The sequence below is a fragment of the Lepisosteus platostomus genome, chromosome 6, assembly GCF_059453375.1.
Source record: "Lepisosteus platostomus isolate fLepPlt1 chromosome 6, fLepPlt1.hap1, whole genome shotgun sequence".
NCBI lineage: Eukaryota > Metazoa > Chordata > Actinopteri > Semionotiformes > Lepisosteidae > Lepisosteus > Lepisosteus platostomus.
Window position 1 is genome coordinate 6,743,435 of NC_142616.1, and position 17,171 is coordinate 6,760,605.

Here is a 17,171-nt window from a genome sequence, read left to right on the forward strand (position 1 = left end):
AAATGAATCCCATGCCTTAACAAAAACTCACAAACCACAACAGAATTCTAATTCATGCACTTATTGCAATTTCACCCTTGCAAAATCTCACAATCACAAATACGTATGTTATGTATGCCTGACTGTGTTTCTCTGTGTAGGGTTGCCACACCCTAAGATTAGAATTTCAGAATTCTAATAACAGCCAAATGTTCTCAAGAAAAGTCTTAAAATACTACCCTCTGCAGCTCTTACTGATGTGGGTCGCAGGGAGGGTTTGGAGTGAGGGGACCATCATACTGAAAGTGACAGTCGCAGTGTATTTCTGCTGCAGAAATCCATCCCTAACCCTCTGGGTCAGTGCCTTTACAAATTTCAGCCTCAATCTCCTACAGGCTCCTAGATGTCCTGTAACAGCTAAAGGGGATGGTAAGGGGCAATGGTGGCTCTGTGGCTAAGGAGCTGTACCCTGTGGCTGGAAGATTGCTAGTTCAAATCCCACAGCTAGCGGTGGTATTCTACTGCATTGGGTCCTTGAGCAAGGCTCTCAACCCCAGTTGCTCCAGGGGTGCTGTATAAATGGCTGACCCTTTGCTCTGATACCAGAAGCTTTTCTCTCCCTGCCTGTGTGTCTCATGGAGAGCAAGCTGGGGTATGTGAATAGACACATTTCTAAAGCAAGAAATTGTATATGGCTAATAAAGCAATCTTATATTAAATAGGCAAGTACTGGGGTCTAAGGCATGTGGGGGTCTCTTTCTAGCCTGGCTACCTCTCACACTTTAACCTGGGTTTAAAGTAATAAAGTCGTTACTCCTGACTGAGAGGGCAAGGATCCCTGAATAGGGCCATTTGGTTGGGGCTCAACAAATTCCAGCTAATATTTCTCTTCTGACACCATTCCAGGGCCAGCAGGGAAAACAGTTCCTGTAAGTTCAGACCTGCAGATTTCTCACTGGCCACTGATCCTTTCAGACAAGGAAATGAGAAAGACATTTGAGATATGTGTGAAACTGCAAAAAAAAACATCGTCCCCAATTGTCCTTCCCCAAACAGAAAACAATTTCTCCACCTGCAGTGCGTTTCTGCCTGTAGGTGGTGCTGTAGCATTAGGAAACAGACGTCTCAATGAAAAATGCTTTGAACTCAGTTCATTATTGTTAATACTGCGCTATAGTACAGGGCCAACAGTAATTTAAAACTTACACGGCACCTAAACAATTCCATTGTTATAGCTATCCACTCCCTTTACTTTGCCTTATTTGTAAAGGCGATACAGGCTTTATCAAAGACACCTGTGCCTTAGTATGGTGACAGGTGACAAGGGTGACAGGATTCCATACCTGGAACTGAAAACCATTGTCACACAACAATAATCGTGTTGGGATTATAGCAATAATATTCCAATGTCCAATTTAAATGAAAAATCCTGCTGTGCCATTTCACTGTGCCACCCCAAAAATGTTTCATAATAATTAATTCATAATCTGCTTTTGAGAATAAGCATAGATGGTCATAGGTAAGTCAGGAACTGGAGCATTCCTCTTAACATATTCAATTATAGCTAACAATGTTTTCAGACTATTTAGTGCAGTAAGGAAGCAGTATCTTCTTCTTCATAAAAGTGGGTGCAGGTTAAGAGTTGTTCCAGACCCTAGAGAAAGGGGGTCACTGTCCACAGGGAGTGGCTGGCCCACTCGAGAAGGGAATGTGCTTCACAGAGCCCAGTGCAGGAAGGGGAACTAGAGACAGGAGAGGGCTGGTCAGTCTGAATCTGGAGCCAGGCAGGACAGGGCACAAGACTTCAGGGCAGTCCACCAGGCGGGCTGAAGCAGAGTCCAATGGGTGGGAGAACAGGACTGGAGAACAGGACATGGGCCAGGAGACCAGGACACAGGGCTGGAGATTAGGACACAGGGCTGGAGTGAAGGAATGGGAAGATATGTTGTTGAAGATCAGTACACAGGGCTGGAGATCAGGACATGGGGCTTGAGTGCAGGACACATGACTGGAGATCAGGAGATGGGACTGGAGATCAGGACACAGGGCATGAGATCAGGACATGGGGCTTGAGTACAGGACACAGGGCTGGAGATCAGGAGATGGGACTGGAGATCAGGACACAGGGCTGGAAATCAGGACATGGGGCTTGAATGCAGGACACAGGGCTGGAGTGAAGGACACGGGGTTGGAGTGAAGGACATGGGGCTGGAGTGAAGAATTGGGAGGACACAGGCCTGGAGATCAGGATACAGGGCTGAAGATCAGGATATGGGGCTGGAATACAGGACTGGTAGGACCACCAGAGCTGACAGCGGGCAGCCGCTGCTCCAAACCTATAGCCAAAGAGCCACCCACCTGTGGAAAGTCACAGGTTGGAGGACAGAGTCTGGAGGGTCAGGGCAGTACTGGAGATCAGGACACAGGCAAGCCACAGGAAAAGTCCAGGCAGGCAGGGAAACAGGAACAGACAGAAAACAAGGGACATATGCAGTAGGCAGACTGGGAATGGGAGGAAGAAAGGGAGAGCTCTGCTGGCAGGGGGTCCATCAGTATAGGGCAGTGCAGTGCAGGGCAGGGATGGAAAAGCAATGCCAGCTCGCGAAGGAGGAGCCGAACAGGAATGAAATAATCCTTAGCACCCGATGACAACAGACTTCTCATAGCATTCAGGTGCTGTCAGTATCTTGTGTCCTGAGGATCCAGTGTGGAGCAGGCAGGAGGGACAGAGGACATGTGGCGCTCAGCCAGTACAGCCACACACACCCTGCATCTTCACCACACGGCAGTCAAGACAGATACTACATGAATGAATTAGCTGAAAATTAAATTGCCTCCAGCGTCCTGTGTCAGTGAATTTAAAGGCTGTGCATCTCTGCTCCACCCCTGCAGGAGGCTCCTATGCAAACTCACAGCCTCTTATTAATGACACAGCTGAGAGACTGAACAGCAGCCAGTCAGCTTCTCTTCTGTACCTTTCAGTCTCAACAGTCAGCAATGAAGCTCTTAACAGCGCTGATTGTAGCAACTCTGTGTTTCACAGGTGATCATTCTCACTAGTTTACTAACATCTTTTAAACAAATGATGCAACTTTGGAAAAAGGTCACAAATTGTTTTTTTTATTTTTCTTCACAGGTGTTCAATCCCAGGTCTTGACTGAGTCTGAACCTGCAGTTGTGCAGCCTGGAGGATCTCACAGACTGACCTGTACAGCCTCAGGATTCACATTCAGGAGCTTTAACATGGGCTGGGTCAGACAGGCTCCTGGGAAGGGGCTGGAGTGGGTGGCTTATATTAGTAGCGGTGGGAGCAGCACTAACTATGCCCAGTCTGTCCAGGGAAGATTCACCATCTCCAGAGACAACTCCAAAAACCAGCTGTACTTACAGATGAGCAGCCTGAAGACTGAAGACACTGCTGTGTATTACTGCGCTAAAGACCCACAGTGAGAGAAGTGAAGCCTGAGCCCTGACAAAAACCTTCAAGAGAAAAACAGTTACTGACGACAAGCTGCTGTAACAAGATGTGAAATGAAATTCAGTAGCACAGTATTGAAAAGCACACAGTGCAAGAAGAATACCACATGATAATTACCCAGCATCAGCAAATATGTGAGAGGCATTAAACATGCCTCAGATTGGTTCTCTTGCTCATTGTATTTTAATGCCACTCAGTGAGGAATTTAAAAAGAAAATTTAAATCAAATCACAACCAGCACAGAAATGTCACAGCTGCTCATAGAGGTTTTTGATCATTGGTTTGAATTTTTCATTTTTAAGACAGATATGAACTTGCTTTGGATAGAAACGTAGCGATGCAGTTTGAATTAATTAAGACACTGTGGAAGGGCGTTCACAAAAGAACAGGGTTAGAAACATCTGCGCCTTACTTTCCTCAAGTGTGACAGGGAGAGAAGTGAAACTTGAACTCTGACAGCAGAAAGCACTTTCTGTTGTGAGATGTCTCTGATGTGACATCTGTCTCCCACCAGTGAATAGCATCAGGAACACAAATAATATCATATGTGAAACCTTCACTAGGAGGTAATATTTCTGATGATATCCATTCTGATGCATATTTGTGCAAATCCCTTAAAAGATAGATCCCAACAGTGTTCAATCATGAACTGAAACTAGTTTTAGATCTGAATAGTATAGTAATGACCTTTTCTGGATTCTACTAAGGAATTTGTTGTATAGGTTTAATCTTGGTGTAGAAATCTGCTACCTTTGTCCCACCATACCATCCTATGAGATGGTACAACTCACAACTAAGAAAAGAAAAAACAGCCTGAACAACAAAATTCAAAAAACAATACTTTTACAATGATTCGAAAATAATGTTTCATTGAAATGAGAGATTTTTTCAGAGTTTTCCCTTATCTGTACCATAGTTAGGTGAGACAGATCAGCCTCATATCTTACAGTAGTCTTTTCAGATTTAAAGAAGGGCTTCCTTAACTGGGTGAATACTACTACTAATGAACAAGTAATAGGTTTATTCAGGTTGACACCTGAAGAAGGCTTCACAGCCTAAACCTTGTGTTTTCTCTCTTCTCTATTCAGCATGGAATAAACCTATTAGTTGTTCCTTTACAGACTATGCATGATTTCGCAGCTACACACCTGAACAACTATTACTAATACTTGTACCATATAAAAATATGTTATATAGCACCTTGAAAAGCATATTTCACAATTCTTTTCAGTAGCAAAAACAAACAAAAAGAACATTTCCAACAAAAAAGAAGTAAAAAGATTTGTAATAACTTATACAAAGATCTGGGGTTGCTGGCCAGTAGTTAAAATGCACCAACTGATGCTGAGACAAGCAATCGTTAGCTGATCACATGCTTGACGCTTGTCAGCAGGTTGGTTGGTTGGTCTGGACAGGCTGCAGGGATCCGGTCTCACCCGAGGTCTGTGCTCTGCAGTGGAGCATCAGAACGGCACAGAGGGAGATCAGGCACAGTGATCCTCCGCCTGCTAACCTGGCCACTGCCCACCAAGACACTGCAAGTAAACAGAGAGATAATAATAAAAAATAATAATAATAACTATCAGGGATCAAGAAAAGGCTGATTCCCTGCTGAAAACTAGATTGGAGAAATGCAATATTTTGATGTTTTGGATGGTAAGCCTTCTTATGGTCTGAAAGCTCAAGAGCTGAATCATTTTCTGTTTCTAAACATCCACGTTGACCTGCCCTGATCGCCTGTGTGAGGCCCTGCACCAAGGACACCATGCCCACACTGGTCTGTTTCAGCGTCTCTGTAAGGCCCTGCACCAAGGACTCCACGCCCACACTGACCTGCCAGCGTGACAGCTGTGACGGTGCTGTTCTTCCGAATCCCGTGCTCTGCCTCTACTGCACAGCTGTAGCTCCCAGTGAGCGTCCAGTTCACTTTGGCCATGGAGTACAGAGCTGAGCTGCTCCCCTCGACCACAGGCTGCCCGTCCCGGAAGAAGGAGTAGGACAGCGGGGAGCTGTAGTATCCCGTCAGCTCGGCCTCGCAGGTGAGGTTCACGGGCTCCCCCTCCTGCACTCTGGCTCCTGGGGAGGCTCTCAGAGTCACCTGGGAGAAGAGGTCTGGGAGCACGACACAGGACATAGGCTGGGTCAGCAATGCTCCACAGCGCCATCTGCTGGAGTGATGAGCTGGATTGGCTTTTACTACCACAGGAGGAAGACATTCTCAACAAAATGTGCCGGAGAAAAGTATTCAGGCATACCTTTCTCACTGGAATGTCTTTATACAGTTACATTAAGGACATTTATACTATTTCTACAAGGGAAAGGTGTAGCTGTTTTCTATAAACAGAAATGTATTACTCTAAATTCATTGATCACAAATGCTCTATCCTCTTCCGATCGGCTCACCTCTGATGGAGATCAGCACAAGCTGAGACTCGTCCTCCGATCCCACTGTGTAGGTCACCCTACACCTGTAGAGTCCCTCTCCCCTCTTCTTCACTGGAGCAATGGTCATTCTGTTTCCGCTTTGAGGTGTCAGGGTTTCATTGTCTTTGTAGAATGTGTACCCCACAATCTGTTGTGAGCTTTCATTCCGTGCTCTACACTGTAGAGTCAGTGTCTGTCCTTCAGTCAGGGGCTGTGGAGGTGTCTGTAGGATCAAACTCCGATCTGAGGATATCAGAACATTCTCCTGTGAGCCTGTGGAAGGACGTGGAGTTGGGCAGGTATTCTGTTCCTATTTCCATACAACTACAGTCCGGTGCTTAAGTTATTGCGTAGACAAGAAGTTAATATAAAAGGGCTTTGCATTAATGTAACAGGAACAGATTAATTTGGAGTGTTCTCTGAACTGTCCCTACCAGATTATATATTGGGAGCTGAGCTGATATTGTCTGTGGTCAAAGATTTGAGTTTTTCCACTCTAGTGAAGCGGCAATTGAGCTCTGGACAGTGGATCTACTGGACAGATTGGAGAGAGATTCCATACAGTCCTCACCATCCTCAGGATAGTGGCAATAGAGTTCAACTGCAAATGTAGTGCATATAATGAAATATTATGTTAATCGCATAAAAATGAGTGTGATTTCATCACCCTTTAATTTTGTCACACTCCTTGTATTTATTATAAGGAATTCATAAATTTTTATTATCAAGACTTTTATTATCAAGTATTTATGACATTATTCTCATCTCTTACCCAGCACTCTGAAGTGCACAGATTTGCTGCGTTCTTGTCCAGACTGGGCCTCACACCAGTACAGTCCGCTGTGAGACTCGTCTCTGAAAGTAACCTGACAGTTTGTCCCATTCTCCCACTGGCACTGTACTGATTCAGTTCCTCCTGCAGTTACTCTGTACCAGCTATACTGCCTCCTGCTGGAGTCTCCTCCCAGCCTGCAGCCCATGGTGAGCGACTCTGCAGGAAACAGTACTGTCCAATCAGGTTGCAGCATCAGTGTGGCCTTGGGGGGGTCCACTGGGGGAGACAGAGAGAAACAGCCCAGCCGATCAAACGTTAAATCAAGAAACTTGACCTGGAGAACAATAAGGCACATTATAGACGTGCAAAGAAGAAGCCATTAGCAACTATATTATTAGGCAATATAATCACGTAGCCAAGTTTGGCAAGTAAATGAGTCTTGGGTTATTAACTCTCCACCGATCCTGTAAATACAGGACAACATATTCATGAATTTGTGGTTCCTAATCTTAAATATACCACCCAGTATTGCAGAAACCTCCTCTTAAATGCAGGTATTAATCAACTAACAATGATACAACTGCATCTTTAATCTTTAAAAAATAAATACATCTGTTCTCTTGCAGTAACTCTCTGGGCTTCTAGGTGGAGCTGTTGCCATATCTCACTTCATTTGAAATCAGTACTTATTTTTGTGTTCACTCGTGATTAATATTTTTTTCCTCTGTTAAAAATGGTTCTCAAGCCATTGTAGTAGATTTACTGTGTATCAGTGAACAGTTGCACTATTAATGGTGAGCAGAACTAATGAAAAGCTGGTCGTTCACATGTTAGATAGATAGATAAGACTTAATTGATCCTGAAGGGAAATTGATGTGCATTGATGAGCATGTTCCCACGCTCTACTCAGTTATGGTCTGGATTCCCACTCAAACAAAATTGAAATGCTGGTTTGCAGAGGCAGACAGTATTTAAGTCAGTAGAAGTCTGAAAGTTAAAAGCATTTCTGTGTTATGATGCTCTTCAAGTTTCTGCTCAACCACAAAACAGAATGGAAAACCAGCCTCTCAGAGTGAAAAATAGAAGAAGCTGGAAGAACAGCATTTAACATTCCAGGTTTCTTGTAACCCTAACCCTGCTCTGGACTTAAATGGATGCTTATTAATATACATTTTTAACAGATTTTTCCAATTGATTGAAAATGTGCCTAAAGAAGACATTATTGAAGGAAATGAATTTCCAAGAGATTTTATCAGTGGTTTTGATTGTTTTACACTCATATTTTTTGGTTTGAGAAACGTTTCAAATCTCTTTAGTGTTTTCCAGGGCTCAACACAATAACTCAACAGGACTCCTGTGGAAGGTAATTGTACACTGTCACATACAAAATATTAGTAGTTCAGGTGGGTAGCTGTGTCAGCATGCGTAGGCTGCAAAAGAACAAGTAATAGGTTTAGTTCAGGCTGAAAAGAGAAGAAAGAAAACACAATGTTTTGACTGGGGAGCCTTCTTCAGGAGTGAGGGAACCACTAAAGAGATTTGAAACACTTCTCAAACCAAAAAATATGAGTGTAAAACAATCAAAACCACTGATAAAAGCTCTTGGAAATTCACCTCCTTCAACAATGTCTTCTTTACAAAACATTCGTTTTGCTTTATTATGATATTCACCATTGCTGTGCTGTATTTCACCCGATTTCTTATATTATAGAACAGGGAAAATGCCTGATTTGTTATTCTACTTAATATAGAAAAGCTGCAAGTAAGAGTGAACGAGACACCATACCCTGTACTTTCAGCTTGACTGGACTGCTCTTTTTGGAGTAAGATGGATTCTCCCTGCTCCTGCCCTGACAGGAGTAATGTCCTGTGTCTGATTCCAGAGCTGAAAGTATGGTCCAATTCTCATCTTCAGACTGGTGAACTGGAGATGGGTGTTCATCTTTGTACCAGTCAAAGCTCTGCATCGGATAACTTCCAGGGATGGAGCACCTCAGTACTGCAGTCTCTCCTGCGTACACCTCTGACCACTCCTGTCCCAAGGATATCACTGCTGTGGGCCGTTCTGCAAACATACAGGAAGGAGCACAACATAAACTATGAACTAGTATATCAGCAGTGTGTCAAAGCAAAGCAATTCTCAAAAAGTACATTACAGCTTGATCTGCAGCTTACTGAGGATAAAACCAACTTTATAAGATAACATAAACACCAGGCTTTGGAACACCACTCTCAATAAAAATTTTCAGGGAGTTTTGACTTATATTCAGTAGTTTCAACATACAGTCTATACTTAATTTTCCAGTTCCAGTTGCCTCATATGTGTGGATGTTATTTTTTGACAGAACTTAATTTTGAAAAATCTCTCTGTAGGTTGTGAGACGCATCTAAAGGCAATGAAAATGAAAAATTCTGTTCATTCTGTGATTTATTTGCTGTCTTGTCTGCATGACAAAGTAATATTTGAAGTAACTCGGCAGTAACATTGTCTACACATCTCTTCACTAAACAGCCCACAGTCAGTAAGATCTTAAATGCTGTTTCTGGATAGTAACTGCCGCCCCTCTGCATCTCTGCAGCTTGTATTGAGACTCACCATGTACCTCCAGCACAGCTGGCTGGCTGAAATTTAAATAAATGGGCTGCTCTCCCCTCTCTGCTCCACACCAGTACAGCCCATTGTGAGACAAGTCAACTGCTGTGATTGAGTAGTTCGCTCCAGCCACATCCTTGCGGTCACTCCGGTGCACAGTGGTGTTCAGGTTGTCCTTGTACCAGGAGTACAGCCAGCCCAGGGTCCCGTCCTGTGCCCCACACCTCAGAGCCACTGCGTCTCCCTCAAAGATCTTCCTGTCCGGATCCTGGGTCAGGCTCAGGGTGGGCAGGAGGTCTGAGAGAAACAATCTGTGTTAAAACGAGAAGTTTGACAAGCCTCCAGGCGTTTATTTCATTTCAAGCTGAAGGGTCATGTTAATGATGTTGGCCATTCATAAAGAGTGATCATGTGTTGGTTGGTGGAGTCTGTGCATGATGCCGAATCCCTTAACTAAAAAGCAGTTTCACAATCTGTATTTCATGACACTGGTGCAGATGTCACTGGTTTGAAGCCCTTTTTATGCAAAAAAATAATAATAATAATAATAATAAAATACACGTATAAACTGTTTTTCCAGACCCTTCACTCAAAAACCATTACAAGAAATTAACAGCTCTCACTAGGGAGGAGAACAGAGTAATGAAGCCAATACACAGAAGAAGAACTATGAGGAACTAGAAGATCAATTCATAGATTTTTTGGAGGCCATGATTGGTAAATTTCAGGGGCTTTATTTGGCCAAGACTACTCTTTTTGAGAAACATCCTGGGATTTTTCAATGACCCTGGTGAGTGACGACCATGGTTTATGTTTTCTCCTAAGGACAGCACCATTTTTTAGAGAACAGTGTTCATGACACTAGACCTTTGGACCCACACAGAAAGCAAGGTCAGCACTCAGTATTGGTTCATCTTCCATGTGTTTACATTTCTCTGATATACTGTAGGTTTTGTGCTTTGCCAATCCTCTGCATGTCTTTTCCACACTTTTGCAGCACTTGGGTTGTCTGGATCCATGTGAACATTTACAATGAACATGACACTACACAGACCTGTGATGGAAGAGGACTCACCTGACACCCTCACGGAAACAGTCCGGCTCCTGTTGGAGTAATAGGGAGCAGAGGCGCGCTGGCCGGAGCACGTGTACTGACCACTGTCCCGCACGGTGGCTGAGGTCAGAGTGTAGTTCACACCACTCAGACTGAAGGAGTTGGGCTGAAGTACTGGCAGCTCTTCTCCATTCTTGTACCACTTGTAACTCCATTGAGAGTAACCTCCAGGGATCATGCAGTTTAGGGTAATATGTTCACTGATGAAAGCCTCTGTCCACCCCATGAGCAGGGTGAGCTCAGCCTGTGGGTGCACTGTAGAAATATTTGGCAGGCATTTATGTTGGTCTGATTATTCATGTGCTCCAAATTCTACATCTACAGTGAACCACTGTAACCACACAACACACATCAATAGGTCACTGGAGACCTATTGATGGCTTGTCACTTTTGTACACTAACCCTAATCCTCATCATCCCTATAACTCCAGTCACATCCCTGAAACTACCAACAGTTTTATTCTTAAATCTACCCAGGCACCTACAGAAGATGTGTCGAGAGAAATCAGACTGTCATTCGTTTAAAAAAAATTAAAACTGTCTTGAGAAGATTGTGTTGTGAACCTCTTTTTTTAATACTATGTCACTAAGCAAAATAACATTCTTGGGAGAAGAAAATGTCAGTTATATAAATCTGAAACAGAAAAGATAAGAAACGTACAGAGGTAAAGATTGAACAGATCCTTATCTGAATCCCTCTGAAGGTCCGATGTCTCACCTGCTATGTGCAGAGTCACTGGCTGGCTGTAGCTCAGTTGAAAGGAGGCATCTTCTCGGGCAGCTCGACACCAGTACTGCCCTCTGTGGGACAGGGCAGCGGACTGGATTGTGTACTGAGCCCCACTGCCAGGGGCCGGGGTCTTGGGGCTGTCTTTGTACCAGGAGTAGAGCCAGTCAGAGGACCGAAGCCCAATATCACAGCTCAGAGTGACATAGTCTCCTGTAAAGAGCTCTGTCCCGGAGGGCAGCAGGGTCAGACGTGTCTCTGGCACGGCTGTTGACACAGAAATAGAGTGTTCATGGGAATGATCAGCAGTGCTGGGATAAAGGTATTTTCACTCATATATACTGTACATATGGTTCAGTCTTGATAGAAAATGCTGATCTCTCATTGTTCATTCACGACAGGATTCATGACGTGACATGACATACAGTAACAGATGATATTCCAGGAAGAGGAAAACATCACCACCAGGTACAGAGCAAGATTCCTCCATATTCTTACCCCACAGCTCCCAGCATGACTTTATGCAGCTATAGGATATTATTGTCAGTGTTAGCCATTAGATTCCATTATGTATTCTTCTTGAGAAACAGGAGCTTTGTCACATGAACCCTAAATAAACCTGGAAATGAAATTATGATTTACTCAATCCTCATGACAGGGAGAAAAAACTGTTCCTTCATTATTCTGGTCATCACAGTGGAATGAAGGGCTGGCGGAATTGCAGAGGATAGTTTGACACAAGTTTTTGCAGCCTGAACACTGCACTCCTTGCAGTCTTTTAACACTCACACTGACAGGAAGTCTGAGACACCTTGGTTTTTACTTCAATTCTGAATCAGGAACTAAAGAACCAAAACAACAGCAGTTTTAAAGTAAACGGTTTGAAGCCACTTATGTGGTATAATAAAAAAAAAATAAGAATGTGAAAAGCAAGCGTGTTGTGTCTCAGGCTGCTGAAAGGAGATAGGCTTCAAAAATCTGTGATCTGATGATCTGTGGACATCCATATCAGAGCACCACTGCATCATCAATGCATTTCAGTTTGAAAATAAAAAAAACATCAAAAGTTAAGAAATGCAACAGTGATATGTTACAATGAGAAAATGTAACAGTTTTTCCTGATCCTGAGTTTTCATCCACAGTTTGGAGATCATGCAGTTTGAGTTATCTCTCAATAATAAAGTTGTAACACTCACTGGAAACTTGAATCTGGATGATGTCGCTGTACTCTGAATAATACTCCACTTGTCCTCTCGCTGCCCTGCACCTGTACTGGCCAGTTTGAGACACAGCAGCTGGAGAGAAGGTGAGAATGGAGCCAGTTGGCTCATTTCTCTCTGTCTGGCTCACAGGGTCTCTTTTGTTGTTTCTGTACCAGGAAAACCTCCAGCCATCAGGCTTTCCCTCAACCTGACAGTGTAGAGTCACTCTCTCTCCAGCACAAACCTCCCTCCATTTCGACTGCAGGCTCAGCTCCGCTCTCGGCCTGCCCCCTGAAACAACAGCGTTCAGTACAGCGTTATGATCCTCACAAAATGACCTTGTCACAGAAATAAAGTCCCATAGTCTGTACAATCCAATTTGTCAAAATCACAGAAAAAAGTCAGCTATTTGCATCTTGCAGCACAGAGTGCAACAGCATAGCACTTTTAAAACACTCAGGTGAAAAATGGCCAGAAACATACTTGATGAAAAAAAACTTTTGGCCAGCAGACTGCTTATTCTATAATTATTATCGTTTGAGTCTTTCTTTTTATTTTATCCCTGCTTTATGCACAATATATAGCAAGGACATAATAAATCCTGGCTATATATGGAACTGAGATGAGAACTCCTTGCTGCAATGAAACCAAATTCTAATATGATCAGGACAAGGAGGTAAATACATAGAAGAGAGAAAATAATTCATTGGTTCTCAAGACAATAATGCCTTGATTGGTTAACAGTCATAACCAGATACAATGATGGTTTCACATGCTGTAATTTTTGTTTGGGATCAATTCACATTAATGCTACATTTCTGCATCTGCTTTCATCAGTGAATCATGACCATGTGTTTATCAGGACTGTCTGCATAGTATTAGGAAACTCTGTAATACAAAGATTGGTGAATCATTTAAAGGGGAAAACAATCACATCTACAGTTATAAATTTCCATCAGACAATAATAATCAAACCCAGAACATTGTCAGTTTCACATGTGCATCACATCTGGGATCGGTTCACCTGTCACATGCAGCTCGGCAGGATCGCTGGTCTTCCTCACTCCTCTCGCTCTCACCTCACACTTATACTCCCCAGAATCCACGAGCTGGGCGGCAATAGTGTAGATGTGAGCCGACTCTGAAGAGCCCACAGTCTCTGGTCCTTTCCAGAAGTGATACTGGACAATTGTGTGCTGTCTGCTCTCATGCAGCTGAGTCTGACAGTGCAGAGAGATGGTCTCTCCCTCCCACACAGCCTGCCAGGGCTGGACGGACAGCGAGGGCTTTGTGAAGAGCTCTGTAGGACAAGCACACAAAATATAAAAACAGCATTTACACAACCATCGTAACAGAGCAAGGGGCACTCCCAGCATTTTCACTTATAGCTCTTAGCACTGTGCACTGGGCTTCATGATGGGTGTCTGCATCAATCCCTTTTGAAATGAAACAATTGACAATTTACAAGCATGTTATTCTGATATTTAATATTTTAATGAAACTAATCTTTGATCACCACAAGTCATAATAGTTGATTTTACTCACCCAACACTTGCAGGGTAAAGGGTTTGCTGGAATGTTGTTTAAGAGGGTCACTCGTCATCACAATGTAACATCTGTAGTCCCCGCTGTCAGACAGTGAGGCTGAACTGATTCTGTATTGAGTCTGGTATCTATGAGATTCGTCCTGTTCTTCGTCCTTAAACCAGAAATAACTCCAGATCTTGGGGCCCCCACTGACCTCACATTTCAAGGTAACAGTGTCCCCTTCAAGTATCTCACCACCTGGGGGGCTCAACTTCACTCTGGGCTCCCTATTATTGGCTGAAATGACATGCAGTAATTAAATGCATTTCTAAATCACTCTAAACTGTATGTAAGCAGAAAATTATAAAATGTATTCTTTCTCTGTGCACAGTAGATAGTTATTTTCCTGTTATGTAAATAAATATTCAGACACAGTGTGTCTCTCACTCCACTGTGTACATCCAGACACACAGCTCTCAACAGTGGAATAGGACACAAACTATTGTCAGTGCAATTCACATTAAAATTAAATCATTTACCCAGACATTTCGTTTCTACTGCTGTAGGGTGATCTGAAAAACATCAGAGCTGTGGACAATTTAAAACTGAAGATAACTGGGAAACAATTGTAAAATCAGTCTTTATTCATTTATTAACTAGAAAGTACATTTCTGGCTCTAATGTTGTATTAGATCACTGCCATAAATCTGGCACTCAATTTAGAAATTTAGAACACACAATAAATAACGGAATTTATTTCAGAATAAAGTATTTCTTGTTGATAATATAGATTTTTTTTTAAATCTGCCTGAGTTGAAACCCTTGTTAAAGCCTTAGGACACTTTCTAAATAGGAGTTTGTGTTCAGGTGACCAGCAGAGTAATCCCGAACCTGAAGCAACAAATCGTAAAAAAAAAATCTTGTTTTTTATTCTGTTGTTTTTTTCATGTATTTTTTATGTACCATGCATGACTGTGTGAACAAAGCCCGATCCATTCATTCAGGATCTCAACCTTCCCAGCCTTAAAAACTGTTCTTCCCCCTGTGCTAAATCCAGAAAACTGGATTTAAGAACAGCTTCTACTCTACTGCAGTTCGCATCATAAACAGCTAGCTGTGCAGCGCCTCAGAATTCAACACACCTCTGCACGCTGCACTTTTACTTTCTACCACATATTTATTGTTCTGTTTGTTTATCGGCTGCATTTACAGTACTGTCACTGTATATTATTACTATTCTGTAATGAACAGGGCACGTTGTGAGGAGTGATCTGTTGTACTATGTTGTATGCTGTACTGTGCATGTCCAGAGACAATAGGACATAATAAGAATCCCATTGTACGTATACATATGACAAATAAACTCCTCGATCTATTCTGTCATGTTCACAAGTACTGTACAGTATCTATGAGACTGAAAGGAGGAGAAATGGGAGTCATCATGATTGTAAACTTTAATACACTTTCATACCCAGTCACTCACCTTTAACACACAGAAACCAAATGGCAATGCACAGCAGAACTGAAATACAATTAAAGGAAAGATCATTCTTTACCTGCTTTCAAACAATTCAAAAACTGAAATTTTCCTTCGCTTTAAATCTACTTAATGGTACAGTATATGAAAATATTATAATCCTCTGGGTTAAGTATTTATAAACATATGTACTGTGATGGTCATTATTTTTGTGTTAAATGAAAATTGTGTACTGATATATTTTATGAAAGTACCTATCACATTCTAAAAATAAAAATATAATTTATTTAGCACCTGTGGGAACTTATGGATTTATTATGCAATAGCATAAATACCATAATGCATTATATTGTCATACTTCAGTCATTTATGTTTACAGTCATACTTCAGTCATTCAGTCATGTTTTCTGTGTACTTTTATTTTTGTCTGGGAAACCTAATTAGAACATAAATTTGTAAGTTACAATTGATACATCATTAGCTGATAAACATAATCAAGAATCAGTAAGAATTAGTAGTACAGTTCAAGACATGTCAGATACCCAGATTGTTTCAGAAGATCATCTTCAAATACGAATTATTTTGAAAAATCCAATCAGATTTATGAAGTAAACTGCCATGTTAAAATTATTGACATTCACTCTGTTTTTTATATTTTCCAAGTTACGTAAAAAAATCTTGAAATTCACATTTAGACATTATCTTCAGATAGTGGACATCAATGACAATAAACATCAGTTATGGGTATCTGTAAATGTAATACAAATGTTAAACTTTTTTTGTTTGATTTTGTTCTGAATTTCTTAAAATAGTTTGAATTTAATAGTAAGAGATTATGGAGAGGCTTACATGACTACAAAATGTGTAGATATATATTTTTTTAGATCTACATTAAATATATAAAGAGCTTATGACCTAACACATAAAACGTACATGACAATCTTTCAAAATATAAGCATTCTATTATTAGAATTGAAATATGTTTGCAAACATTTCTCTATGCCATTTTTAATAAGCAGGATTGTTCACAGGCTTGTACACATACCATATACTAGTTTGAAACCAAAAACAACAACAGATATTTCACAAGTAACAGCCTAATTTTGTCTTTTTGAATAAGGTCTATAAAAATGTTTTACTTACTCATTTTGTTGAGATGATCCGAAAAATGTATACTTGTCTTCAACACACAGACGCAAAGGTATAAAGAACATATCAGAACATCTGCAGCTGAAAATAAAGTTCAGTGAAACCAGCCATCATACAACAGGTCCAATTGTCTTAACATGATTTCTTTTACGTGCGTGTGAACTTGTATTGTCCAGATATAGCCCCAGATCGCCGATTTGATCCGACTAACCAAAGCGACCTCCACTTGTGTTTTTTTTAAGATGTTCTTTATACTCTTCAAAAATAAATGTATAGTATGTCACTGGCCTAGTTTTGGTTAACCTAAGTGTATTCTGCTGGTGTCTTTTTTAAAAGCAACAGAACATGCAGAAGACATATAGAGATGTTTTTTTCCCCTATATCTGGGCTGTCATAAAAGTATCTACTAAAGCATACAGTATAATCCAGCTCCTTCCCAAAAGATGCCAGAGTGTCAGGCCCAACAACTGAAAGAGATCTAGATGCATATTAATAGATTATGGCGTGCAATGGGAGTGACAAAATGCTCATATAAGCTTGGAATGGGTGGCCTATAACAGCTTTACTACTGTCAGATCGCTAGGCTAACAAGTCACCCTTTACTCAAAGAGTGTGGCTCATTTAGACATATCGAGCTTGAAGACTGAAGAAAGAGCAGCATATTTTTTAACTCAGAGGACACCCACTGCGGCCCAGTCGGACAGGAAGAACAAAAGGCTGTTGGGC

General features: G+C 41.7%; 2 protein-coding genes across 6 annotated transcripts in view; both read right to left on the reverse strand.

Annotated features, from left to right (window-relative positions):
* The window catches only part of LOC148659799 (Fc receptor-like protein 5), a 35,233-nt gene extending 18,337 nt beyond the window's left edge, over positions 1–16,896 (reverse strand). The window contains exons 1-9 of one of the 5 annotated variants that reach the window (XM_088633959.1): positions 16,440–16,588; positions 15,303–15,341; positions 13,838–14,116; positions 13,317–13,592; positions 12,287–12,583; positions 11,082–11,357; positions 10,325–10,618; positions 9,253–9,546; positions 8,443–8,721 (exon numbers count right to left, since the gene is read on the reverse strand). In XM_088633959.1, the coding sequence (XP_088490085.1) occupies positions 8,443–8,721; positions 9,253–9,546; positions 10,325–10,618; positions 11,082–11,357; positions 12,287–12,583; positions 13,317–13,592; positions 13,838–14,116; positions 15,303–15,341; positions 16,440–16,443 (2,038 nt within the window). In that variant the 5' untranslated portion in view covers positions 16,444–16,588. Of the gene's footprint in view, positions 1–8,442; positions 8,722–9,252; positions 9,547–10,324; positions 10,619–11,081; positions 11,358–12,286; positions 12,584–13,316; positions 13,593–13,837; positions 14,117–15,302; positions 15,342–16,439 lie in introns of all 5 variants that reach the window. The other 4 variants (XM_088633961.1, XM_088633963.1, XM_088633960.1 and 1 more) reach the window with 4 other exon arrangements.
* On the reverse strand, positions 3,079–7,011 carry LOC148659800 (Fc receptor-like protein 5). Its single transcript, XM_088638110.1, has 4 exons — positions 6,654–7,011; positions 5,861–6,124; positions 5,291–5,569; positions 3,079–4,992 (listed from the first exon to the last, which is right to left on the reverse strand). The coding sequence occupies exons 1-4, from the start codon at positions 7,009–7,011 to the stop codon at positions 4,844–4,846; spliced, it is 1,050 nt and encodes a 349-aa protein (XP_088494236.1). The 3' UTR covers positions 3,079–4,843.
* Positions 16,897–17,171: the final 275 nt, after the last annotated feature.

Bases quoted from the DNA above. Each gene is read 5' to 3' on its own strand.
- LOC148659800 (XM_088638110.1), bottom strand. From the start codon at position 7,011: ATGTGCCTTATTGTTCTCCAGGTCAAGTTTCTTGATTTAACGTTTGAT. The intron at 6,125-6,653 runs GTAAGAGATGAG...TGATATCCTCAG, and splicing joins TGTGCACTTCAGAGTGCTGG to ATCGGAGTTTGATCCTACAG. The intron at 4,993-5,290 runs GTCAGTGTGGGC...GTTTACTTGCAG, and splicing joins CACAGCTGTCACGCTGGCAG to TGTCTTGGTGGGCAGTGGCC.